The 27,572-nt window shown below is 44.4% G+C and overlaps 2 protein-coding genes across 3 annotated transcripts; one reads left to right on the top strand and one right to left on the bottom strand.

The window, feature by feature from the left end:
* The first annotated feature begins 4,174 nt into the window (after positions 1-4,174).
* Positions 4,175-8,040, top strand: LOC124681920 (OVARIAN TUMOR DOMAIN-containing deubiquitinating enzyme 12-like). Of its 2 annotated transcripts, none has more exons than XM_047216696.1 (12): positions 4,175-4,291; positions 5,125-5,347; positions 5,431-5,529; positions 5,616-5,782; positions 5,975-6,048; positions 6,164-6,218; positions 6,329-6,403; positions 6,532-6,605; positions 6,708-6,756; positions 6,861-6,945; positions 7,058-7,114; positions 7,823-8,040. In XM_047216696.1, exons 2-12 carry the CDS (start codon positions 5,206-5,208, stop codon positions 7,882-7,884), a joined length of 939 nt encoding a protein of 312 aa, XP_047072652.1. In that variant the 5' UTR covers positions 4,175-4,291; positions 5,125-5,205; the 3' UTR covers positions 7,885-8,040. The 2 variants fall into 2 exon arrangements, with proteins under 2 accessions (XP_047072652.1, XP_047072657.1); XM_047216701.1 differs by lacking the exon at positions 4,175-4,291 and adding an exon at positions 4,962-5,038.
* A 440-nt stretch (positions 8,041-8,480) lies between these two features.
* On the bottom strand, positions 8,481-11,547 carry LOC124669344 (ABC transporter F family member 1-like). The gene is made up of 5 exons (XM_047206001.1): positions 11,206-11,547; positions 10,614-10,687; positions 10,313-10,523; positions 9,988-10,222; positions 8,481-9,710 (listed from the first exon to the last, which is right to left on the bottom strand). Exons 1-5 carry the CDS (start codon positions 11,410-11,412, stop codon positions 8,659-8,661), a joined length of 1,779 nt encoding a protein of 592 aa, XP_047061957.1. The 5' UTR covers positions 11,413-11,547; the 3' UTR covers positions 8,481-8,658.
* Positions 11,548-27,572: the final 16,025 nt, after the last annotated feature.

The raw sequence follows: 27,572 nt of genomic DNA, 5'->3' as shown, positions 1-27,572 counted from the left end.
TAACCCACTTGCGGGACACGGGGCTTGCCCCCGAGTCCATTCAGCCACTCGCTACCTCTTGATCTCCCGCGAGCCTTCGTCTTCATCCGCCTCAACCAGGACCACCGCACGTTTGAATTTATCCCGGTAAACATCCGGGTGGCGCCGCTCATATGATGACAGCCTTCGCACCATGTGTGCCGGTGAAGGGTACTCTGCTTGGGAGGCCACGTCCTTGATCGGTGATGCGAGACCCACCACCGCCAACTCGATCGCTTCTTTTCGGTCACACGAGCCGAATAGCATCGGTTCCTAACGCGTTCGAAGCGCTGGATGTATCTCGACACCGTTTCTCCGCGCTTCCGTCGCACTTGTGCTAGATCGGCAATGTCGGCCTCGGAAGCCTCCGAGTGATACCGCATGTGGAACTCGCTCCTCTAACTCGCTTCCAAGTCCGGATTGAGTCCGGTGGCAGCGATGTGTACCACCCGAAAGCCGATCATGTGAGGGACCGTGCGAAAAACCTCACACGCAGCTCATCCGATGCCGAGATCGTGCCCAGCCTGTGCCAAATATCGGCTCACATGCTCGATTGAGCTGGAACCATCTGATCCACTAAATTTGGAGAATTCAGGGAGCCGATATTTGGGTGGAAGTGGGATCAATTCGTACTCGTTGGGGTACGGCTTGGAATAGCCGATTGCCCTTCTTTTCGGTACCATGCCGAACTGGTCTCTCAAGATGGTATTGATCTGATCCGCGGTGCTGGCTGCAGGAGTTGAACTCTGAAGATTCGCCGGAGTGGCATACTTAGCCAGCCACGCTTGCTTCTCAAGCTCTGAGCCAACTGCAGGAGTTGGGCTCTGGAGGTTTATCGAGGTGGCGTACTTAGCTAGCCACGTCTGCTTCTCAAGATCCGCCCCCGAAGTTCCTCCCGTTGTTCCGTAAGTCCCCGCTATTGCGGTCCGGTTTGTGAGTGCCCGATTCATCGCAGTCTGGCACGTATGTGCACGTGTATCCGTGAGGGATCTCCTTAGGCGCCTCATGCAAGAACTGGTAGTCACAAGGGTCACCACCGATCTTGTAGACGACGTATGCCGGTGAACTCGGCACTTCTGGCGCTGCCAACGCGAATGGCAGCGGTGGACGGGACTGGAGTGGCATCTCTCCTTTGTGAGTCCCTGGAGCTGGTCCTGACGGAGAGTATTGATGGCTCATGATTTCCTGGATCACCCGAAGGGCGACACGCTCCAAAGTGTTCACCAGGCTCTCAGAATGGCGGTGCAGCGAATGAGCTACCATGAAATTAATCTCCTGACGCAGAGACCCGGTGTGTTCTTCTCGAAGGGGTAGACAGGTCCACTCCATCGAGCGCGCCTTCGGCGAGAACCCTTTCCACCCGATGCCGTGTGAGCGGGTTCCGTGAAAAGAGCCGATGAGGTCGGCTTCGAGGATTGCTTTGACCTCGTCATACTTCTTCTTGAGTTCCTCGGTCGGATCCTCGTACGTGATCGGAGTGCCTTCCGCCATCTCGGATGTAGATGGCGATGCGGTTGATGTCGAAGATTGTCCCACCGGGCGTGCCGGAATGTGTTGCGGTCGGAAACCCACCGGCGAGCAACGACGGGCAACACGAGTAGAGCCGGGAGGCTCCCGGGATCGCGGCTGGGCCCTGGTCCCTCCGAGCGACGGCCTGCAAACACTCGGCACACACGTACGATGCTGATGCAAGGGCGTGCCACCTGACCTATACCTGGTCAGGAAGGTGTTGGATTTGCCTCGCTTAGTTTCCTACATGGCATACACGTAAACATTAAATACGAGCCTCGATCGGCTCTCAGGTGTCCTGTGAATCGGCTCAAGGAGCCGATCCACCCATGATCCGTACGAGGTGTACGATCAGATGGTGGTCCTGCTTGATCAAAATAAAGCTAAAACGACCTACTACGATTTAGGGTTTTCACCATATAATCGGAACATCCTACTCGTGATTGAGCCTGGCGGCCACGCACGGTGATCGTAAACCAACCCTAGACAAGGCCTAAAAACCAACATGAAGATGATCCCCGAAACATCCTGTCTAGGGCTAGCAAACTACACCCTACGCGCCACTGGATCCTTCAACCCGTTTGTAAGGCCTAACTATGCAGATATTAAACTAATCCTTGAAGAATCAAGGAACAATCATAACGGATCGGATCTACTAAATAATGATCAAGCGGGGTGCCGCCCTTACACCTAAGATAGGTGTAAGGGCGGCTAGACGTCTAAGGGTTGCACGAACGAAAGCATATGATACTATGAAACAGTGCTAACCCTAACACATCTATGATAACTACGTTGCTCGCCATCAACAAGGCTTCAGCACGAGCAACGCATGAACAACGAATAAACGTGTGCTGCCTAGGCAGCATGATGCTTACCCGGAAGAAACCCTCGAGACAAGGGAGTTGGCGATGCGCCTAGATTGGTTTGTGGTGAACGTGATTGTTGTTTATTTCATAAACCCTAGATACATATTTATAGTCCGTAGACTTTCTAACGTGGGAATAATCCCAACCGGGCACGAGCCAAACTGTATCTAATCGACACGTATCCTACTATATTAAAGATACACGGGCAAACTAGCCCAAACTTTGCATATAAGGCCGATTCATGTATTTCTTCTATGTATATTATTCAAGCCCATCTTCAATCGCGGCCCACCTCTGATCCGGTCAAATTCTGGTGATAACACTTCTTCATTGTCCTCGATCTTCTCCATCTAGCAACCTTGAGACCATCATATGGCTATGGACCATGTCCTAGGATTGATTCTCAATGCAAACGTTAGTCCATAGGGATTGTCATCAATTACCAAAACCACACATGGGGTAATGGACATGTTCTTTCATCAACAGTGAACAAATAATTGGACACTACACAGATTCAGAGAAAGAGGGCCACATCAAGCATAAATTCAGAGAAATTGGACATGTTGGGTCTGCATTCAAACACAACAATGAACACTACCCACTACATTACGAACCAAAATCATACTAACAATGACAGATTCACACTACACTGCTATCTTGCTATCTGAATATCAACCTGCCAATAAAAAATCACATAACATGGAGAAAATGTCTGAAGAAACATGGGCATGCATATAGCAATCCATCTAGTACATTTATCATCATTATTTGCATTGCGCATAAAAAAAAAGTTTATTTTTGTTCGACAAATTTTAGCTCATATGTGCCACCCTGTACCAAAACACAGCCTTGGCTTGAACCAAATCATCCCCTACAGTTTTAACTAGACCATGCTCTTCATACTACTCTAATCAACCTATTTCATCGATGTTTCATCCATTAGATCGGATTGATTGGGATGCGATTTGCACCGTAGACTACTTTTGGGGCTAATTCATCCCATTTTGCAAGAATTAGGACTGAAATGCACCTAGAGACAACTATGAGGACTAAGATGTATTTAGCTTTTTGATATTCAGTCATTAACCATGTCGTCACAAAGTGTAGACCTAGCAATCTCCAGGTTAGGGCCGTCGGCAGGTACGTGACGGGCGCGGTGGTGGTCCTCCAGCATACTGCATAGCATAGCTAGATCCAGCAGCAAGCACAGAACCTGTGACGAATGCCGTCGGATGAAATCGGAGGGGCGCTGCATGGACTGCACGCAATGGTGACGAACACATGGCGCACAGGGTGGAGATTCGATATTCTTTGGCCGTCTTCCTCCGTGGCCCAACCCCAGAGGGTACGACCATCTGCGCCTCCATTATTAAACTGCGCTTGCTACCAGTACTCCGCTACTCGCCGTCGTCGTCGTCGTCGTTAGTAGCTCCGAATAATCAATGAGTGAACAGCTGCCCACTGCTGAAGCGAGCAAGAAACAAAAGCTCATACGAGCGACCTTGTCCGGACTCCGGAGCGCGCGCGCGACTGCAGACACCGAGAGAATCTCATCTACTGCATGCTGGCCGCGAGCGGAGCCATTTTCTCCTGCTAGGAGTAGTAGTATTCCGTGCCACGTAGGCCCCGTCGAGGTGCTCGTCCCATTTAGCCCGTGACGTCCGCGAGATTCCCCTGATCGTCTCTCATTCGGCATCGTCTTCTTCCTCCCACCCCAGGCGTCTGTCTCCTCCTCTCTCTCTCTCTCAAGGCACTTCCCCTTCTCCCCACCCACCAACCAACCTCTTAACTACTTCTACTTGGAGCGCATCGTCTCGCGGCGTCTCGAAGCCGCGACCAAACCTCGAGCGTCTCCGCTCCGACCTTCTGATTCTGCTTCTGCTACCTTACCTACCAAGGTCAGCGATCCTAACTTAGCTCGCCTCTTCTTTTCTTCTGCGTCTACTACTTTACCTACTGCTGCGCGCTCTGCTGTATCGTGTCTGTGCACCGCCGACAATTTCCAGCCGTTCGGCGCGATTACTTACACATGCGCAATGCCGAAAGGATGAGCTGAACACCACACCATCATCTCTCAATCAAAATTGTTCGATTCAGGAACCAAAAAGGTGCATGCTAGTAGCTAATCAGATCTGCGAATCTTACTTCTCCTTTTTCAACTTGGCATAAACAAACTTGTTTGACCACCGTGTTTCCAGTCGTCGGTGGCGCCCTTTCCATGGATGCTCTACTGTAGCTCTCCAATTTGATAATGGAAGCATCCCGGCCTGAGAGGAGGAAAAGGCAGTACGGCCCTGTCCATCCATTAGAAAAGCTACTCCCGCATTAGTGCACAAATCAAAGAAGCAGCTTGGAAAGGGCACCCACTACCCCCACTTTCCGCTGGAGCAATTTGGGAGGCAGGGAGAGATTGTTCCAATTCCTAACTCTAGGCCCTTTAGCAAAGTGGCCAAATCCCTATCTAGTTGGATGCCAAATTCTCCGATACACACTTTCTGAACAGAGCTTATGGCCCGCTTTTTCCTTTACATAATGGACCTGCCTGCATTAATTTCATCTTTGGGGCCAATCAGTTTCATGGACGAAACAATATTCACATAGTTTGTCTCTCCCCTCTTATATTAGTAGATGGCATAAACAGCCTGGTTTGTTCATCCTCTAGTTCATGTCTTTATCTCTAGGGTGGTATCACACTATAAATTGCCTTTTCATGCTTGTGTTTGTGTTTCAGTTGATGACTATATAGCGACACTGAACCCGAAGGAACGCCGTTCTTCATCGGGTGAAAGCAAGAAACCGGTGTGAACAGACCATGATTACTTACGAGCAAGACGACGACGTGCTACGGTGGAGCTTCAACCCTTTCCATGATCCATATGCCAACTCTGTTGCGTATTGCGGAGCAAATGTTCAGCATGATGGAGGCTTCTACAATGGCTGCTATGCCAGGGAAGGTAGGCAATGTCTTGCTACAGCGCTGATACTTCCAGTTTTGTTGTTTTGTTCTACTAGTAAACAACTTTCTCGGTTTTGCTAGCTGTGGACTTGTCATATCACCAAAACGCAGATGAAGAGCATCTGCGGCTACAAATGTGCCCCAATGGATGGTATGATCCGCCCAGAAACTATTATTCAGGTACCTGCCTCGCGAGGTTCTGCTTAGATGTCATATTAAACCCTCTAGATTTACATTCATCGCCGTAATATGGTTGTTTGATGTAGGCTATGAGCAAGGTGAAGAGGAAGCTGATGATACGGAACCTTCCAGCTCAAGTTCAAGCCCTGGGGTAAACCCGTACGGAGAGGATTTCACGCTCGAGCTTGTGGATGATTCTTTTGAAATAGATGGCGAAGTTGGGAAACGGCTGAATCAGATGGTGCCTATCCCTGTAAGTTCACCTGTCCTTTACCACTTAGCTAGAGGTGGTGTTTTTCAGACATTTGAAACATCATGAATGCTAACATCCCGATTATTTCAGAAAATTTCTCTGTTCCTAGTTTTTATTTCGACGTGTAGCTTATTTTAGCTACATATATACTGCAGCCATGCAAGTTAAGTAAATATGGTTGCCTTTGTGTAGCATGTTCCAAGGATAAATGGGGAGATACCTTCTGTAGATGAAGCCACATCAGACCATCAAAGGATCATAGACAGGTTAAATGTCATTAGTGCAGCATTTCTATTACAGAGAATGCCTTTTAAAATAATTCTGAACAGATTGAATTATACGGCAACCATTGCCTGATTTTCCGCAAGACTTCTTTTGTAGGTTGCGACTCTATGACCTTGTTGAGCTTAAGGTACTGGGAGATGGTAACTGCCAAGTAAGTTGCATGTTACCTTAATTACAACTTAGATGAACAGAAGGCATTTTTGTCTAAGTTACTACATTAAGATGTTTCCTCCAACTATTAACTTTCTCTGTATTTTTCAGTTTCGTGCACTATCTGATCAATTCTACCGAAGCCCAGAACACCATAAATTTGTTCGGCAGCAGGTCATAAACCAGGTCCGTTTGTTATTTTCTTGTGCCAAAAGTTCAGCTCTAGGTTGGATGTAAATTTCTATCTCAACTTTATTCTTCTGGGTCTTTTCGATTTCACTGTGCCTAATTTAGTACTTGCTTTCATTTCACAGCTCAAGTCCCACCGCGATACATATGAAGGATATGTCCCGATGGAGTATAGTGATTATCTAGAAAAAGTCTCACAGTATGTTTTTCTTCTTATTTAGTGAGATTCTCATGCGAAAAGCTGATATTGTAGAACTGTTAGTAATTTGGTTGATTATATTTCCATGCTGTACCTGAACAGAAATGGTGAGTGGGGTGATCATGTGACTTTGCAGGCTGCTGCAGACACGGTGTGCATTCCCTTCTAGATCCTCGTAACTCCCATTCTTTTCACCTGTTTCTCGCTTTTATATCTTTTATCACTGACATTGTGGGTTTGAATGTTCTTCTGCAGTACGGAGTGAAAATATTTGTGATTACATCATTCAAAGATACCTGTTATATTGAGATCCTACCAAATGCTCAGAAGTCTAACCGAGGTATGACAACGCTTCAGTCTATGTCGAAAACTAGTACCACCTTCTGCATATATCTGTGACTATGTTAACAAGCTTGCTCACAAATATTCTAAAGCAGAGCTTTGATTTACAGTTATATTCTTGAGTTTCTGGGCGGAGGTCCACTACAATTCCATCTATCCTGAAGGAGGTAAATCTCAACATGATTAATAGTGTTGCCGTTTCTTTTGCCTCTTTTTTTTCGTATTTACTACTTGAAACGATGCATACAGCTATTAGAATCATCACCTGAATAAACTCGAGCTGGCCGGTTACATATAAAAGAGCATGACAAGCATGAACTTAGCACATGTAGCTCCTTTTATTTAGAAGAACAACCGACCCAGCACATGAGGATCACTTGAGTATGATTTCCTTGTTACTGAGATAAACGTTCTGTAAGATTTCGAAAAGTTATTAGCAACATCCATACAACATGTGTAAACCGTATCACCAATTCGACCCAGAACTCAAGAAACAAAAAAAAAAAGACAAAATCGTTCTGTAAATAGTGCCACAAGGATACTACTCATTCCATATTTGAATTCAGTACTATTTGGTGTGACTGCTCTTTTGTTTATGAAGTTGTGATGAATGTAGATGTGAAAATTTGGGACGGTCTTGCTTATTATCTATGTGTCCATACCTTAAAACTGAATTAGTGTTTGTGCTGCAATGTGCTTACCTGCAACCGAAAAACATCCATGAGAAAATTAGTTTCCATCAACACAGAACGCTCATGGCAGTTTTGTGCACATGGCAGGACTCCAGTTACAAAACCATATATTCTCAGCACTGCACATGCAATGCTCCTGTCATCACCTCACCTGACCGTCCTTCGTTTATGATGGTGCTGCAGATCTACCGACCTCGGAAACAAAAAAGAAGAAGCGGTGGTGGCGCTTCAGGAATAAGCACTAAAGAAACCAAAAGCTTACATGATAGCAAGTGGAGAAAGAGAAATGATAAACGAGGAGGAGCATTTGATTTGGTTTCTCTTGTCCAGTTTTCACAAATTTATCTTGAATAAATGAAGCCTCTCCTTGCCAGTAATTTGTATTGTTTGTGAAAGTCAATCATGCGATAGATATAGTTCTACATAGAGAGTTCCAGAAATTGTGCAAATTTGAAAATTTCACGACAACCAAGCTATACATGCAGTTCCAGACAGAACATCATGCAAATTTTACGAGCCAATTCAAACAGTTCCAGACTGGATCATGCAAATTTGACGAGCAGATTCAAGTAGGATCTGACAGATGAAAAATCACACCATGCCACTCGAATGTCTATAGAGATCTAACAGATGAAATAATTGAACACTACTACTAGATACCAGTGAAATAAACCATCCGTTGGTTACAAACTCAGAACTCCAGATGAAATAATTGAACACTACTACTAGTAGATACCAGTCAAATAAACCATCCGTTGGTTACAAACACAGAACTCCAGGATACAACACAACAGACCATCACAAGTAAATCAATAATGACGAATAACTAACACCGACAAGATATGAAAATAATATGAATCATCTGGTTATAAAAATGACGTACTGGAATGTCTTAACTCGATACAATGATACTCATACATGTAGTTACTCTAGAAAATTAAAACTTTTCTGATACAGAGGCAAAACTTTGGGTTGTCTATAGATCTCCAAAGAGCCGAGGACCAAAAAGCAAAGGCACTCTAGAGACCAGCCCTCTTCTTCAGGTGTTGCTTGAAATCCATGATATCACCTTCCCACCTGGTCACCGCCTGTTTCTCACACACCCAGATCTCTTGAGCAACCTGGTTGATCAGCCTGAAGTCGTGGCTCACAAGGACCAATCCCCCGTCCCATTCCTTCAGTGCTTCAGCAAGGGAGTCGATGGTCTCAATGTCAAGATGATTTGTTGGCTCATCGAGCAACAGCATCTGTGGCTGCCTGAATGCCAGCCAAGCAAAGATAACACGGGCCTTCTGCCCATCAGACAGATTATTCATTGGCATTACCTGTGCCTTCCCTGACAGGCCGAACTTGCCAATTGCAGCTCTCATCTTCTCCTCCTCATTCCCAGGGTATTCCTTCATCATGTACTGCAGTGCTGGCATGTCCAGGTCCAGCTTCTCAGTGAGATGTTGATGGAACTGTGCAATGCGTAGGTGATTGTGGCGCCTGACCATGCCGTCCAATGGAGTTAGGTCACCAGTCATGAGCTTCAGAAGTGTACTTTTACCCGCACCATTGGGGCCGACCAGTGCAACTCTTGAGTCAAGGTCAACACCAAAGTCAAGGTTCTTGTAAATGAGATTATCTGGAGTGTACCCAAATGTCACGTCAGCAAACTGTAGCACTGGTGGTGGGAGTTTGCCAACATCTGTAAAGCGGAACACCAGAATCTTGTCATTGACAACCTTCTCAGCAAGACCAGCACGCTCCATCTTTGCAAGAGTCTTCTCTTTGCTCTGAGCCTGACGAGCAAGCTTTGCAGATCCATGACCAAACCGTGCGATGTACTCCTTCATACCAGCAATCTGTTCCTGCTCCCATTTGTACTGCTTCATTTGATTCTCTTCAAGTTCAGAGCGGGTTTGCACATACTGGTCATAATTACCAGTGTATAACTTGAGGATTTTGTTCTGCATGTGGATGATGTTAGTGCACACTCCATTCAGAAAATCTTGGGAGTGTGAGATGACAACAAGTATACGCTCAAAATTCTTTAATTTCTCTTCTAGCCAGACACAAGCCTCAAGATCTGCAGATCAAGGGAAAAAATCGTCTCAGATTGCATTCAAGTAACTTCAACAAATCACCAAGAACTAGAACATATGCAAGCAAAACAAGTTACATAGTAAGTGCTTAACATAGGTTGTTGGGATGTATCAGGAAAAAATTACAAGGGAGTTAATTTTACCAACGAAAATTTTATGGTCTGGAGAGTGTTGAGGGAATATTACAAACGCACAGTAGTTCTACTGAACAATTGTTAAAATTCAGTTTTCGTTAGTTTCAGATCATTGTACAAGACTCACCAAGATGGTTAGTTGGCTCATCAAGCAAAAGGATGGTCGGATTCATGAAGAGCGCCCTTGCCAACGCAATCCTCATCCGCCAACCACCAGAAAAATCTCTAGTTGGCTTAGCTTGCATCTTCTTGTCAAAACCTAGACCAAACAATATCTCAGCAGCACGCTTCTCAGCAGTTGATGCATCCATTGCTTCTAAACGCTCATATACAAGATCCAAAGCTTCACCGCCACCATCATCCTAAAATGTCAGAAAAGACAAAAAGTTATAACTCAAGAGTTCTATAGACAGAGGTGAAATAAAATAGGATGAGAGGGCTGATGAGCCAACCTGTGCAGACAAAATTTCAGCTTCCTTTTCCAACTTGATTCTTTCTTCATCACAGCAGATAACAGCTTGCAGCGCAGACATGTCTGAAGCCTCAATCTCACGGGTGAGATGGTGGATGTCCATGTGTTCAGGGATAGGAAGTTCCCTGTGGCCTATTGCTGTGAGAAGGGTAGATTTTCCACAACCATTTAAGCCGAGCAAACCATAACGCCTGAGAATAAATAGACACATCAGTGAAGTTCTCCACAAGGATATACATGGTTGTAATAACAAAATAAAATAGACGGCAGGTAAACTCTACCTCCCATAGTTAAGCTCCAGCTCTGAATCCACGATAAGGTCATGGCCATGAAACGTTAATGAAAGGGACTCTATCTGCAACATACAAATGCATATAATATTAGAAAAATAAGAAAAAATATTAAATTAAATGAATCAATTGATATGATGTACTGAATGATGATGCTGCTAGATCGTAGATACGAGCGGTACCACCGTTCAAGAACTATGTAGCCATGGCCCCATCGCACCAGGTTTTATCTGGTTGTTTCTTTCTAGACTAGAGTACCCTATAGTATCGTAAGGAGATTTGGTTCCAAGAACATGGGAGATACGGAAGTGGCTAAACTAGCCGCTCGTCGTTGAGCCCTAAGATGACTTGACATATATACTGGTTAGAAATCGCAGGCCGTTTAACATGGATCTCGCGATCTATATTCCGCCCAAAAGACGCAATCTTCCGCTCTATGAAATAAACCATCATACGGATCTAGTCACTGGAGAACAAAACTAATCCGTGCGGGTATACGAAAGGAATTCACAAACAAAAAATTCCTACTACCATGGATGAATGAACAGAAACAAGAAGAAACCAAGATCTGATCTTTACGTACGTGGATGTCACGGGAGAGCGGATGGGAGGCGAGGACCCCGGTACAGGTCCGATCGGATAGGCTGAGCGCCAGTAAGTTGTCGGCCGCCTTGTCGGCTGCGGCCGTGGCCGACGAGGACGACGCGGCGACGCTGGACTTGGCGCCCCTCTTGGCGGCGGCGGCGGCCTTCTTCTGCGCGGCCTTCTTCTTGCTGGCGTCGGAAACCATGGTGGGAGATCGGGGATAGGTAGCTGGAGGGGAGGGGATTGGTAGCTGGCCGGTGGCGCGGATCTGCGCAGCCCTACGATAGAGGATTTGTAATCCCCTCCCTCTTGGCGGCGGCGGCGGGGTTGTGGTGTGGAGAGGGAGAGAGGCGTTGTGGTGGGGAAGACAAGCGCTACTTGTATTACCCCGCTACCCCTGCTTGACTGGGCTGGGCTGGGAGGCTCTAGTTTGACCGGGCCGCCAAGGCATGCCAGGCTTATCTTACATTTGGGCTGCGGGTGGCATGGGCCTGTCAAGAATATTGCCTGCCCTCCATAAGTCTTGGCGTGTTTAGTTTAAATTCAAATTTAAATTTAAAGCATGAAAAAGATTATAGGACGGAGGAATTATAAATCATGGAATCAATCATTTTTCAAAGGTGTCAAGTAATCCTAGATAAAAATATGTAACCCCTTCACCGCACTTCGCATATATGGATCAGTTCTTCTTACCATGGCATCCACCTGAATAAAACCCTCGGTATCTGCCCTAGAATCGTACCTAGCGAGAGAGCCGGCTAAAACATTACAGGACCACGAGCAAAATATAAAGTCATAGATTTCAAACGAAGCGATGCAATTTCTTCAAAATCCATAGACCGGCACTCCGATCTCGGATAGCTTGTGGCTATTAGTTTTCAGACCATGAATTGAAGTATGAGAATCATACTATGAAATCACTCGATGTAGTCCTAGCGTCGTTACGCCCTCTGCCACCGTGACACGATGACACATGTCTTGGCATTAGCCCGTAAAGCATCTCGCATGTGTATCGGTTTGCCTATTGCTGCTATAAACCCACCAGCGTTCAAGCGACGACAAAGCCCCAAGCTCCGGTTCTAGTGTCCTTCTAGTACGATTCAAGATGTAAGTGGGACTAATCGCGGGCAGCCCGCATACTACATCACAATCATGTATATGTTAAGTGGGCATATGTGCCGCCCGTGAAGCATCATGTCAACCAGAACATGAAAGCGCACCTCGTAGCTGCGCCCATCCGTGTTGAGAGAAAAAAGGATAGAAATATTTGAGTATTTCAAGGAGATTTTCATATGTTTAACATAAACCAACGAAACTGCTTTAAGCCCATCAGTTAGGCATGATTTAAAATTGTAAACAACATTAAAAAGAATGCTAGATGACACCTAATGGGCTAAATTATAAAACTCATCATTATGTTAGGAAGTCATGTTAATACTGCACACAAGGGAAATTATATATGCTTTCTAGTCAGCCAAAATGTAGTTCATTTGATCCGACACGCTGTTACAAATTGACAAATGCTACTTCAACAATCTCCATTAAGCTGGTAGTGGTATTGCAATATACATATGTTAACATTTGAGTAAGTATTTTCTTTCTCTAGCTCTGTATTTTTTTCTCAAAGAAAAATGTAAATATGATTTCATAACAAGTAGATATCTATGATAATGTTCCAAGAGAGTAAATAAGTTATCGTCTAAAGTGATGAACTTAAAAAAATGTACCACCATTTTTCATTTCTGAAAAAATCAAAAAGGAGGCCAAGATAGTAGACTCCTTTGAAATAATTTATCTTTTATCACAACTCTTTAAATAATAGACTTGGGCAAAGCTTTTGCGCCCATTTTAGAAAAAACTTCTCTATAACGTTGAACAATTTGCATAATATCATCCCAATAATTGCTGAAATAGCTAAATCCATTAAAAGACATTTCATGAAACTTACGTGACAGGATGTAGGAAATAGCACAAATGATGTTGTACATAACGCTGCATTGGCCATTGTGATGAATATTAAACCGGTTTTTCATTACTAACGAGTTCTGAAGGTCCCACCTTTTAGGTCCATCTTAAATTCTCCCCCTCAGCTTCTCAACTGAAAGTAGCGAACCTCCTTGCCTCTGATAATTTTTCAAGGTGAACTTTAACGGGAGTGGTGTTCTGGAACATGAGAGCATATGCTTCCTATATTTTAAAATGCATCTTACACATATTTTAAATTTAAAAAAATTTGAAACAAAAAATTCGCACGTACATATTTATGTGCTACGCGCTCACAAAGTTGTTTCATAAAAAATGAACTTATCATGTGACGTGTGTAAAAAAGACAAAATTCAGTGCTTAAAACAATGCTTTTCACAGGATAAGTTTTCTCTTTTTTACATAGGTCACAAAAAATATTATTTTTTCGTGAAACTTGACGCACACACATATATTATGGAGATGTACATGTAGAATTTTTTTCAAAAGTTTTTCACACTTTGAAATATGTTTGTTTGTAAAGGGAGCATGTGCACCCGGGAGCCGAATTGAATTTCCGAACTTTAATGGGTATATGAATATCAGGAGACTACTCCATTGGGAAAACCGTACAAGATCGAACCACTGAAAAGGAAACCATATTACACCACCTAACAATTTTTCACACAATTAACCGAAAAATTGGATGAACACATAGTTGTAAATAATATTTCAAGCTAACTCTAGAAATTGTATACGTTACTAAATATTATTTCACAACGCAAGAATGCAATATTAATTGTTAAACTAACAGATTATTAATATTGCTGAGACCTAGACCACAGAACGAACTCCAACAGGTAAAAACTGCCAGTTAAGTTTTTATTTAAAATCATAAAGATAGACAAATATGAAATGAGAGGTTTAGCGTCTATAAAAAAGTTCAAAGGTGGTACAGAAACTACCCCCGTTATAGGATTTATAAAATATGGTTAATGAAATGGCATGATTAATCGTCTCATTAGACGCATCGACGATTCCTTGCTACAACAAACTCTAATTGTACATTTTTATTGTTATTCATTTAGGAAACAAATAAACAATTATGAATGGGAAGCATACATTTTCAGTATAATTAAATTGGTTTCGGTGAAAGATAAACCAAGTCTACCCCCCCCCCTTAGATCAATTATTTTTGTCAGCAAGTCCTTTTCTGTAGACGGTAATAACCAAAAACTAAAGATCAGATTGTTTTCACATGTCTACTCTCACTCTAGTCTTAAGTCTCATCAAATCTTAATTAGGTCAAGAGAAAGTGAATACAACATAAAATAAAGATAATCAGATATGTGGTTCATAAGCAATTTGGTCATTTCCTCCAAAAGTAGCCTCGCTCTACTATCTGCATTTTAAAATCTACGACAAAATGTTGATGTGATTAGAAAGATATCTTAGGTTAACTGATTAGCGAGATAACCATAGGTAGTTATAGGTTATGGTTACAATGGTCATATTTATCTTTTTTCCCAGTTGGATATTATTTATAATATTGAGATATGCAATTCTACTCTAATACAAATAACAGACCCATTCTTCACAAATACTCCTATATATTGAACGAAAATTTCTCAATCTGTTTGAAATAATATTCAGGTGAAGAAACTACAAAAAAAAAGTCCAGTAAAATTCAAACATGAACAAAGAGGAGATCTCGACATTTAACCTTTGTTCTTTGCATGCAAGCATGTCCATGTTCAGATGTCATAATCTATAAGTTCGTGGTAGATAAAATGCAGATTCCTCAATCAAAGGATGCCGCAAAACATAGGGCATTTAAAAAACATAAGATAAAAATTGTATATATCCATTAGTTGGGTTATGATATAAGATGTCAGATTTCTATGAGAAATCATCGTGAAACTACAAATTAGTTAAACTATGTTTTAATTGTAGGAAGCAACAGAAGATGCTCTTGTGTGAAAAAAAACATTGTTTGTACTGAATGGATATGGGAGTAGTTATTTATTTTGAACAACTTCAAAACTAGAAAGAGAACATCTGGATCTCCATCATTAGCAGCTCTACTGAACCAAACTTGTACCAGGAGATTCAAGAACCTGGGACAATATTAGCTTCATATGGTAGCTACATTGAATAGAAAAGTTAGGAATAAATAAATGAACCTATCAAGTGCTCAAGCGTTAGAACCATTCACAAATTACAAATGTAAAACAATTAGATGCCCAACTACTACATTTATACAGGAGATCTCAATTGCCATAACATAGATTGCATATGCAAATACAGCAGATCGAGGATCGAGACTTACATAGTAGCCTTCTTAGAAACTAAAATCTTGTTTTATCCATAGTAGTAGGTGACATAGGCATTCCCAATGGGCCTATCGAAGATGGTACCCGGGGTTTACTGAAGACCCACGACCCGAAGGATAAGAAGAATCAGAAGCCCAAATTATTATTAAGAAAAGCTAGAGTTGTATTAGGAAGCAATACTTGTAATCTTGCGTGATGAGTTGGAAACCCTCTCGGACTCTGTAACTTGTGTATTATGAATCTCTCGGCTCCGCCTCCTATATAAGGGGGAGTCGAGGGACAAAAAAAGCATCGAATCATTATCTCACAAACCCTAGTTTTCATATCGTCGAGTACTTTTCGGCTGAAACCTTCGAGATCTACTTGCCCTCTAGTTCCGACTAAAACCCTAGTCTACAACTCGTAGGCATTGACAAGTTAATCCCTTGTCAATTGGCGCCGTCTGTGGGAATTAGAGGCGTCAAGGATCTGATCTCGATGGCACGTTCGGGATCGTTGACTTCGTCAACAGCAAGCAACGCGATGGATAAGGTAAACGGATCGAAACTGGTCTAGTCGATTTTTGCACGACGTGTCAACTTGATGCGCCAATTTGGGCCCTATCAAACATGACTTGCACGACGTGTCAACTTGATGAGCAATTTGGGCCCGCAAGGCGAGAGAGCAGTTCTCGCGTTTTCCCGATACGGTGGTCGTGGCTATCGTCGGCAATGATGTCACCTTGGTAAGAGAAAAATTCGGCTAAGCGGTTTCATAATAATAGCGACGACGAGAAGATTGTTGATTATTTCGAGAGCCTTTGGTCAAATACAAGTTTTTGATCAAATGCTCGGGGGCTACTTTGGAACAATAAAAAAGCTCGAGAAAGACAAAATAGAAATAGCGAGAGCCTATGATCAAATACAAGCATTTTCTCATAGCCTCGGGGGCTACTCCCATCGGGAGCGCTGTTCGCGTACCCGATAGATATGAAAACTTCGAGAAAGAAGAAAAATATAGCAACGTAAGGCATTGAGCCTACACCCAAGCACAAGTCCTTGGTTGTAGCCTCGGGGGCTACTCCCATCGGGAACGCTGTTCGCGTGCCCGATGAAATTATAAAAAAGAGGATAAGAAGAAAAAGTGAGCATATTTCGAGTTATGTAAATAACTCTACATATACTCCCATCGGGAAAGCAATATAAGTCATCCGTTGACTCAATAAAATGTGCTATTCCATCAGTCGAAAAAGCACTCAACAATATATTCTCGGAGCGCCAAAGTTGCGAACAATCTCCGAATGCCGCGAAATTTTGCGAAGGTAAGACCCAGATCCGTTACGAGTGGCGTGGCGCCGTCTCGACGTCGGTTTGCTACTTTTTTCCGTATCAACAGATACAAAGAAAAATCCTAACGGACGCGTTAGGTACCCAATAAAATATGATCGGGACTCGACGGAATGGTAAGACCTTAAGCGGCACTGTCGAAGTTTACACCGGTATCCCGAGATCATGTCCGGGGACGTGATCTTGAAGTAGGTTTTGCGGATTGCCACTAGAGCAATTAACTAGTACCTGATCCGTCGGATGAACTAGCCCCAATTACCATTATCCCTGTACAATATATAATTTCATATCCAAAGATATGTGATAAAGTTCGAGCTATTGAACGAATATAAAGTTGGCGATTTTCCACGACTCGCGATTCAAGCAAAATCTCGGGAGCTACTGACATAGGCATCCCCAATGGGCCTATCGAAGATGGTACCCGGGGTTTGCTGAAGGCCCACAACCCGAAGGATAAGAAGAATCGGAAGCCCAAATTATTATTAAGAAAAGCTAGAGTTGTATTAGGAAGCAATACTTGTAATCTTGCGGGATGAGTTGGAAACCCTCCCGGACTCTGTAACTTGTGTATTATGAATCCCTCGGCTCCGCCTCCTATATAAGGGGGAGTCGAGGGACAAAAAGCATCGAATCATTGTCTCACAAACCCTAGTTTTCATATCGTCGAGTACTTTTCGGCTGAAACCTTCGAGATCTACTTGCCCTCTACTTCCGACCAAAACCCTAGTCTACAACTCGTAGGCATTGACAAGTTAATCCCTTGTCAGTAGGAAACGTGGTACGGTAGGCCGTCCCTCGTACCGGAGTCATCGTACCAGAATCAGATTCGGAAAAGTCCTCGGTCCGGTACGATTCAGTCGGGGAAACACGTTTCTGGAGAGTCCATGCGTGATCCGGATTCAACGAGCCCGAGACTTGGAAACTCGACCCGATTCAACGAGGTGAGTACTCGGTACGGTACCTGACAAGGGATTAACTTGTCAATGCCTACGGATTGTAGACTAGGGTTTAGTTGAATGTAGAGGGCAAGTAGATCTCGAAGGTTTCAGCCGAAAAGTACTCGACGAATATGAAAACTAGGGTTTGTGAACAATGATTCGATTATCTCTGCGTCCCTCGACTCCCCCTTATATAGGAGGCGGAGCCGAGGGATTCGTGCTATACAAGTTACAAAGTCCGGGAAGGTTTCTAACTCATCCCGTAGTATTACAAATAAGACTTTCTATTACAACTCTTACTTTCCTTAATACTATCTTGGGCTTCTGAGTCTTCTTATTCTTCGGGTAATGGGCCTTCAATAAACCCCGGGTACTATCTTCGGCAGGCCCATTTGGGATGCCTATGTCGATAGCCCCGAAATTTTGCTTGAATCGCGAGTCGAGGAAAATCTCCACTGTTTATTTCTTCTCAACTTCTTAAACTTTTCTATATTTCTTCATGTAAATTTCTATATTGTACAGGGATAGTGGTAGTTGGGGCTAGTTCATCTGACGGATCAGGTACTAGTTAACTGCTCTAGTGGCAATCCGCAAAAACCTACTTCAAAATCACGTCCCTGGACATGATTTCGGGATACTAGTGTAAACTTCGACAGTGCCGCTTAAGGTCTTACCATTCGTCGAGTCCCAGTCATATTTATCGGTACCTAACGCGTCCGTTAGATTTTTCTTCGTATCTGTTGATACGGATAAAAGTAGCAAACCGACGTCGAGACGGCGCCACGCCTCACGGAATAGATCCGGGGTCTTACCTTCGCAAAGTTTTGCGGCATTCAGAAATTGATCGCAACTTCGGCGTTCTGAGAATATATTGTCGAGTGCTTATTCGGTTGATGGAATGGTACATTTTATCGAGTCAAAGATGACTTATGTTGCTCTCCCGATGGGAGTATATGCAGAGTTATTTATAACTCGAAATATACTCTCTTGCTTTTCTTATATTTCTTCTCTTCATTCTGTCTTTTTCTCTTCTCTCTTTTTTTTTATAACTTCATCGGGCACGCGAACAGCGTTCCCGATGGGAGTAGCCCCCGAGGCTACAGCCAAGGACTTGTACTTGGTTGTAGGCTCCAAACTTTATGCCGCTATATTTTCATTCTCTCCCGAAGTTTTATAATTTCTCGGGTGCGCGAACAGCGCTCCCGATGGGAGTAGCCCCCGAGGCTATGAACAAATACTTGTATTTGGTCATAGGCTCACGCCATTTCTATGTTGTCTTTTTTGATCTTTTCATTTTTCCAAAGTAGCCCCCGAGCATTTGAGCAAAAACTTGTATTTGATCAAAGGCTCTCCAATGTTTTTGCATGTCGCCTTTTGACGCAGCTGTTGAGTCGGATTTTTCCTTTCTGCTGCCTTGCGGGCCCAATTGACCCACTAACTTGACACGTCGTGCAAGTGGGGGACACATGTCCTCCGCTTTTTCCGGCGCACGCACCGTAACCTCCCCAATGTTGAGTTACTTCTTTACCCTTGTTGCTACGTGGCTACCATCTGTCACACATTTTATTTATCCAACGGTTCGTCGTTTCGCCGCACCCCTATATAAAATCGTCTTCTTCCTCCTTGAGCACTTCCGCTCGCGCCGTCCTCCTTCTCTCATCTGCAAATTTTCTCCTTCAATCCACAACCTCTTAAGCTCCTCGCTTCCAAACTGCAAATCCTGCGCCATTGCTGATGCCACCGCGTCGATTGACAAGGCACAGCACGCCGGAATCCTCCATGGCCGCCGCGGATCTTGGGACGGCGGAGTGGGAAAGATCAAAGATTTCCACTCAGGACATCAACATGCTGAAGAGGCTGGGAATCACCAAGAAGCCCAAGGCATTGTGCTTTCCCAGTGAAGAGAGCTACCCAACCCCTCCAATGGGGTACCGGGTAAGTTTTGTTGATCACCTCATCCGTGGTCTGTCCGCCCCCATTCATCCTTTTCTCCGTGGACTGCTCTTTATCTACGGTCTGCAATTCCACCACCTCACGCCAAACTCCATTCTCCATATCTCCATTTTTATCACTCTTTGCGAGGCCTTCCTTGGCGTCCAGCCTAACTGGGCGCTATGGAAGCGCATTTTATTCTGTCGCCGTAATGGCTCCCCCAATGTCGCCTATAACATAGGCGGCGTTGTAATTTCGTGCGCCCTACGTCGACTACTTCGACGTCAAACTTCCTGACTCAGTTCAAGGATGGCGCAAGAAGTGGTTGTACATTCAGGAGGAGAACCATGGATGTGCGGAGGACAACATCCCTCCTTTTGATGGCGCCGAAAAAATCTTGCGCCGCTGCTCCTGGGACGCGGAGGCTACCGAAGAAGAAAGGGCGTCGACAGAAACCTTGATGGCTCGTATCCATGAGTTGCAAAATACTCGCGGTAAAGAGTTATCAGGTGTCCAAATCACTGCCTACTTCCTTAGGACTAGAGTGCGGCCGCTTCGAGGCTCGCAAATATCCTCTTTGGAAATATGCCGGCGACAATGACGTAGATCGGCTGTCGGTGGATTTGGAGGTCAAGGATTTAGAAAGACTTGTCCGAAAAATTTCATCTCTCAGCAAAAAAGATGCTATCCCCTCTTCTTGCCGTGTGACGCCATTTAGTGCCGCCAATCCGCTCCCCGAGGTAATCTTTGCTTATTGTCTTGTTATTGCTTTGCTGTATTTTCGTATCTTCTTTCCTGACATCTTTCCCTGTTTTATTTTGCACAGAATCATCCAAACCTTGTCTCGCTTCCTCCTCTTCCCGAAGGTGGAGAAGTCGAAGAAAGGGCCGTCATCACTGATGACAATCAAGAAGCTCCGTCTTTTGTGAATGAACCCTTGGATTCTCGAAAATCTGCGGGATCATCCGAAGGTACTGCGTCGGCACAATCTCCTCCTCCCGCTGTTTCTCCAAAAGGCAAAAGGAAGAGGAATGACGTCGAAGACTCCGGCACTTCTAAAGCCGAAGAAGTTGATCCTTCGCACCAGAAGGCAACTTATGATCCATATCTCGCATCCCTTGTCAGCTCGTAAGTCATCTTGGTTTCTCCAATATTTTTTGTAGTCGAAGTTTTTTGTCTCGTCTTGCTTTTTATGCTGTCGATCTTTTAATTGAAGTGATGACGAGGAAGAAGTACCAACTCGTGACGTGGCTCCTCGGACGAGCACATCACATACTTTACTTGTTTCGGAGACACTAGTTGAAGGAGAAGAATCCTCGCCTCCTCAACAAAACGTCGTCACCACTACTCCTCTTTCAAGCCCCCTTGCTCCTTCACCAAAAAGGACAAGGGTTGAAACGATCATCGAGCCTGCCCCTCAATTGGGTAGCTCTTCTCATTCGCTGTTAGATGATGTAAGTTTTTGACTTTCCTGATAGTATCTGTACTTCCTCTCTTTACTTCTTTTTGTGCCTCCATATTTTTCTTATACCGATATTTTCATTCTCTGTTCTCCTTTGACAGCCCATGATCAAAGAGCTTATTCGCATTGGATCCCAATTCATTGGGTACCGTGAATACGCCAGCAAGACTGAAGGTAATAACTTTTTCTGTCATCCTTGTTTCTAATCCTCTTGCTCTTCTTTTTGTCGCAATTTTGACTGTTCTTTTCTATTTTGGTAGAAAAACTTGCAGAGGCCAACAGGCTTGCCGACACTCTTGCTCAGAAATTGGAGCAAAGTGAAACGGCTCACAAGAAAGCCGAATTTGATGCTAGCCAAGCAAAAGTAGAGGCTGATGAGGCCAAAGCAAAAGCTGCTAGTATCGAAGAACTGCAAAAGAAACTTGATGATGCTTGAGACTCGCTTTGAGCGAGCACAAAGCCGCACAAGACACCCGTGAAAAGGGAATCCTCAAGCGTTTGAAGACACAAAATCGTCGCTTTCTCAGTAACTTTCTTGATCCCTTCTCTTTTTCTTAAGATTTGCTTTTTGTTTTTACTTGCTGTCAACTAACATATAATTTTATGACAGGACAAACAAACCAAGATTTTGACTTTGAGAATCCCACCAATGATCCTCTGCTGGACGCACTGTCTTATCTGGAATTTCATGGCCTAGAAGTTCGCGAAGGCGTGATGAATGCTGACGCGGGATTGTCGAAGTTGTTCCCCTACTTCTTCCCGAAGAAAGAGGATCCGAAGACTTTCCTTGCTCTTGCCAAGAATTTCAATCCACCAGAGGATCTTGGGCTGAAGATGCGTCGAGGAGAACATGAAGGTTGCTTGTTGAGAATACTTGTTGCCTTGGTCGGCGACGATCAACAAGCTGTGGACTTGGATGAAGGTAGGCGACATCGAGCAGATAGAACAATCAAGATGGAAGTCGTTGATCAAGGCAGCCAAGCCCAACACGAAGAAAATCCTGGCCTATCTCGGGATCAAGCCGTCTTCAACTCCTAGCTCATCAAGGCCGGAGGTCTAGTTGAATGCCTTTGCTTTTTCTTTACTTTCTCTATTTCTTTTGCCGTTGTCGCCACTTTAGCCTTGGCGACAATTACCCTGTTAGTCCCTTTGAAGAACTTCTTTTGTAATGTCCGTGTAAACTTTTCTAGAAATCAATGAAATTCCTCTTGGTACCACCATTGATCCTGGGACTTTCTTTTACAGTTAATATTTGATAATTACTCGACCAACCCTTCTTCTACCGATGCTTCACCTGCGTCTTCCTTCTCGAAGAAAATATTAGTCGATGATACACCCCTCGAAGGTTCTTCGGGCAAACATTTGTCGGAAGATTTGCAAGAACTTCGACAGCAACTTCAATCCATGAAGAAGCAAACTCTGGCGATGATGGAACAATCTCGGAAAGCTTCCGAACAAGAAAGACTTGCTCTCCAACAAGCCAAAGAAGCTGTGGCTGCCAAGGATGCTGCTGTATCTTGGAAGCAAAGGGAGCCGATGCCGAGAAAATAGCATGCTCGAGCTAATGTTGGAGGCTAGCACGGATATGTTAGGTATGTTTTTCCGACCTCACAATGTATTCTCTTTATTTTTCTGTGTCTTACTTCAAATTTCCTGCCTTGTCGCTTAATAGGCTCGGTTCTTGATGCTGCTGCCGAAGATCGAAGAGTGAACGAGAGAACGAATCTTCTTGTCAATCTTTCCCTTAACCATGGCTGTTTATTCGGGCCACTCTCGAACGAACTCAACAAATTGTCGGGTTCCAAGATCGTGCTTGCCAAGTGCGCGAATTTCTCAATTTTTGCACGACAACATTAACCCTTGTTTACGGGACTTTGTTTCCTCGAAATGAGGTTCCCAAAACTCTTCCTGAATTGCTGGAGGTGTTCAGAGATGCTCCCCGCATTCACAATTTTGTGCGAGCTCAGTTGACTGCTGGGGCAAGGTTTGCCATGATTATGATAAATATTTGTTATCCAAAATTAGACCTGACGAAGATTGTTGCTAATTGTCTGGCGAAGAAAACGCGGCGAAAAAATGATATTGACGCAATCGATGAGATGGTAGCTCCCGTGGCCGAGTCGATGATAGATGAGCTTCTTCGGATGGACTCAGAATTCTTCATCAAGGGGTCCTATGCTGAACATAAAACAACCAGAGGCTTGTCTGTAGATAGTATTCTGGGCTTTGATTGATTTGTACCATATTGGAAGCCTTGTATCTCTATCTTTTTTGATTTCTTTTTTATTCCCGAAAGAATTTGTCGGATATTACAGAGTGCTCTATTTTGTTAGAGCCCCCGTGCCTTCTGGCTAGAACTTGTACTGTTTTTTCCATCTTGAAGATTTTTCCTTCTGTTGTAATAATACATCCTTATTTTTTCATTGATGGGTTGCAAGTCTTCGAGTGTCTTAGTATCGAGGGTCTATATTTTTGTTGCGAGGTTCTTGGACCAAAGCAATAAGATTTTTGACGTGTACACTATATTTATAGTTGTTGGCTTCTGATTTTTATGTTTGGCGAGGTATTAGTGTACCAAGGCGAAATATTTCTATGTTGTACTTATTGTGAGACTTAAAGGGGTTGAGCCCCCGAGCGTGTCGAAAAATAAGAAGTATATCTCCACTATCTTTATTATATTGCAGCACCGCGAGCCCGCCTCATTAAAAACCTTTCCGGCCCCACTCGGTGCCCCGAAAAGGAAAAGAGTGCGTCTGAAAACTCGCGGGCGTTTCAGTACATTGTATTTTTACAGAGAAGGACTATATTTTCGGCTCTAGGCATAGAACCGCCAGAGCTGCGCCACGTTCCAGGGGTTTTTCTCGGGAACCCCTGTCTTCTTGTCCTTGATCATGTACGCTCCTCCGTCGATAACTTCCGTGACGATGTAAGGTCCCAACCATGGCGATTCAAGTTTCTATGTACTTTGCTGGTTGAGCCGAAGAACTAAATCACCGACCTGGAAAGATCTCGGCCGCAATCGTCGACTATGGTAGTTCTTCAGGTCTTGCTGGTACTTGGTAACTCGTGATAGTACTTCATCTCGAGCCTCATCGAGTGCATCCATATCATCCTCCCGAACTTTTCGTGATGTTTCTTCGTCATACTCTGTTATTCTTGGAGAATCGTGCTCTATTTCAATTGGTAGTACGGCTTCAGCTCCGTGGACGAGGAAGAACGGGGTTTCTTGTGTCGCCGTGTTTGGTTTTGTTCGGATGCTCCACAGAACACTTGGCAATTCTTCTGGCCAGGTGTGTCGAGCCTTTTCAAGCGGTCCTAGCAGACGTTTTTAATGCCATTGCAGATGATACCATTGGCTTTCTCGACTTGCCCGTTAGTCCGGGGATGTGCAACCGATGCGAAGTGCAATTTGATGCCTACTTCGGCACGGTATGCCTTGAACTCCTTCGACGTGAAGTTGCTGCCATTATCTGTGACGATGCTGTGAGGTACTCCAAATCGAAAAACGATACCCTTCACGAACTTTATTGCTGATGCTGCATCTGGAGAATTTATTGGCTTTGCTTCTACCCACTTGGTGAATTTGTCGACAGCAACCAGCAGGTACTCATATCCTCCTGGCGAAGCTTTGTGCAACTTACCTACCATGTCGAGTCCCCACTGGGCAAAGGGCCATGACAATGGTATTGGCATTAGTTCTGCGGCCGGAGAGTGCGGTTTTGCGGCAAATCTCTGGCACGCGTCGCAAGTTCGTACTATCTCTCTTGCATCCTCTATTGTTGTCAACCAGTAGAATCCTGCCCGAAAAACTTTGGCCGCAATAGCTCGACTGCTTGCGTGGTGACCACATATTCCCTCATGCACATCCTTTAGGATTATTCTTCCTTCTTCGGGTGTGACACACCTTTGCAAGATGCCTGAAATACTCCGCTTATATAACTCCCCTTTGACCACTGTGAAAGCTTTGGATCGTCGAATAACTCGCCTTGCTGCCACTGGATCGTCGGGTATTTCCTTCCTAAGGATATACGATATGTATGCTTGCATCCAAGGGACTTCCACCATCATCACGAGTTCTTGGTCCCCTTCGTCCTCCACGGTTTCTTCGAGAGACGCCGAAGTTTTTTCTTCTTTTGCTTTTTTCTGCATCTTCTTCGGCTTTGTTGATCTCTCCGCTATTTCTTCCCAAAACACGCCTGGCGGAATTGCGAGACATTGTGACCCGATGTTTGCAAGGACATCGGCTTCGTCATTGCTCAATCTGCTGATGTGGCTAACCTCGCATCCATCAAACAATTTTTCTAGCTCATTATACATCTCCTTGTATGCTATCATACTCTCGTTGACTGCATCACATTGATTCATAACTTGCTGTGCTACCAACTGTGAGTCGCCGAAAATTTTCAATCGGGTTGCACCGCAAGCCTTTGCCATCTTCATCCCGTGTATGAGAGCTTCATATTCTGCTTCATTGTTAGACGTGTTTGGGAACGTCATCCGTAAGACGTATTTCAGTTTGTCTCCTTCAGGTGATACCAATATCACTCCTGCTCCAGCTCCTTCTAACCTTTTGGACCCGTCGAAGTTCATAGTCCAGGTTCTCGACAAATCTGGAGGTCCTGTGTTTTGTAGCTCCATCAACTCTGCAACAAAATCCGGTAAGACCTGTGATTTTATCGCCTTTCTTTTTTCATATGTGATGTCCCGAGGGGAAAGTTCTATTCCCCAAAGGGAGACACGACCTGTAGCTTCTGGGTTGTTCAATATATTTGACGAGAGGGGCTTCATTGACCACTATTATCGGGTGTGCCGAAAAATAGTGTCGCAATTTTCTTGCTTGTAGTAAATACTCCATATGCTAGTTTACGGTAGCGAGGGTACCGTTGTTTTGAAGGCGATAGTACTTCACTGATGAAATATACTGGCCTTTGCACTCCATGGAGTTTTCCTTCTTCTTCTCTTTCGACAACTAACACCGTGCTAACCACTTGGGGTGTGGCTGCTATGTACAACAGGAGAGGTTCCTTTTCCTTCGGCGCCACCAAGACTGGTGGTGTCGAGATTTTGCGTTTCAGATCCTCGAAAGCTCTATCGGCTTCTTCGTTCCACTGGAATTTCTCCCCTTGTTTTATCAAAGCATAGAACGGTAGTGCTTTTTCTCCCAGCCTTGCGACGAATCTGCTTAAAGCCGCGACTCGCCCTGTCAACTGTTGTATTTCTATCAACTTCGTTGGCTTCCTCATCGTTACGATGGCCTGTATTTTTTCGGGATTAGCTTCAATCCCTCTTGCTGATACTAAGAATCCAAGAAGTTCTCATGCAGGAACGCCAAAGGAGCACTTTGTCGGGTTCAACTTGAGGCAAAACTTGTCAAGGTTGTCGAAGGTTTCTTTCAAATCCTCGATCAGTGTTGAACCCTTCTTTGATGTTATCACGACATCATCGATGTAGACTTGTACATTTTTCCTGATTTGTGTTGCAAGGCACTTCTGCATCATCCGTTGATATGTTGCTCCCGCGTTTTTCAAACCAAAGGGCATTGTTTTGTAGCAGAACACGCCGTAAGGTGTTATGAACGCTGTTTTGGCCTCATCATCTTCTTTCAGTCTGATCTGGTTATAACCAGAGTATGCGTCCAAGAAGGAAAGATGTTCACATCCTGCTGTGGAGTCGATGATTTGATCGATCCTTGGGAGGGGAAAGTGATCCTTAGGACAGTGTTTGTTGAGACATGTGAAGTCGACGCACATGCGAAGGACTTTCGTGTGTTTCTTCGGCACCATCAGTGGGTTAGCTACCCATGTGGCTTACGTAGATATCTCTTTGATAAAACCAGCATCCTTGAGTCGATCTATTTACGATAGCATAGCTTTGCGGTTTGGTTCCGAAAAACGCCGCAAGGGTTGTCCGATTGGTCTCGCGAGAGGATCCAAGTTGAGGTGGTGCTCGGCAAGTTCCACGGGTACTCCTGGCATGTCGGCTGGACACCATGCAAAGATTTTCCAGTGCTCACGGAGGAACTCGACGAGCGCGCTTTCCTATGCGAGATCCATATTTGTTGCAATGGATGTCGTTTTCTTTGGATCCGTTGGGTGGATCTGCACTTCTTTTGAATCCTTCGTTGTGTTAAAGGCTGGTTCCCTGAGCGGCCTCCCTGTGTCTGGCAAAACGTCATAGTCAGTTTGCCTTGGCGCCATATATTCTGCTTGCATCCCGAAGGTTTCCGACAGTTGATGAAAGTCTTTGTCGCATTTGTCAGCTAACGCGAAGCTTCCTTTGATTGTGATTGGTCCTTTGGGTCCAGGCAACCTCCACAGTAAGTACGTATAATGAGGTACCGCCATAAACCTAGCATATGCTGGTCGTCCCAACAAAGCATGATATTGCGACGGGAAATCCACAACTTCGAACTC

This window comes from Lolium rigidum, chromosome 1 (assembly GCF_022539505.1).
Source record: "Lolium rigidum isolate FL_2022 chromosome 1, APGP_CSIRO_Lrig_0.1, whole genome shotgun sequence".
NCBI classification, from domain to species: Eukaryota; Viridiplantae; Streptophyta; class Magnoliopsida; order Poales; family Poaceae; genus Lolium; species Lolium rigidum.
The sequence above is the reverse complement of the archived record's forward strand: the minus strand, read 5'-3'. Positions and strand labels throughout refer to the sequence as shown.

What these genes read in the sequence shown, in the direction of transcription:
- LOC124681920 (XM_047216696.1), top strand. Translation starts at nt 5,206, where the DNA reads ATGATTACTTACGAGCAAGACGACGACGTGCTACGGTGGAGCTTCAAC. An exon ending in GGCAGCAGGTCATAAACCAG is followed by an intron (nt 6,404 to 6,531) that starts GTCCGTTTGTTA and finishes TTCATTTCACAG; the next exon opens with CTCAAGTCCCACCGCGATAC. An exon ending in TTCCATCTATCCTGAAGGAG is followed by an intron (nt 7,115 to 7,822) that starts GTAAATCTCAAC and finishes ATGGTGCTGCAG; the next exon opens with ATCTACCGACCTCGGAAACA.
- LOC124669344 (XM_047206001.1), bottom strand. Translation starts at nt 11,412, where the DNA reads ATGGTTTCCGACGCCAGCAAGAAGAAGGCCGCGCAGAAGAAGGCCGCC. An exon ending in CGCTCTCCCGTGACATCCAC is followed by an intron (nt 10,688 to 11,205) that starts GTACGTAAAGAT and finishes TGTATGTTGCAG; the next exon opens with ATAGAGTCCCTTTCATTAAC. An exon ending in TGAGCCAACTAACCATCTTG is followed by an intron (nt 9,711 to 9,987) that starts GTGAGTCTTGTA and finishes CTTGATCTGCAG; the next exon opens with ATCTTGAGGCTTGTGTCTGG.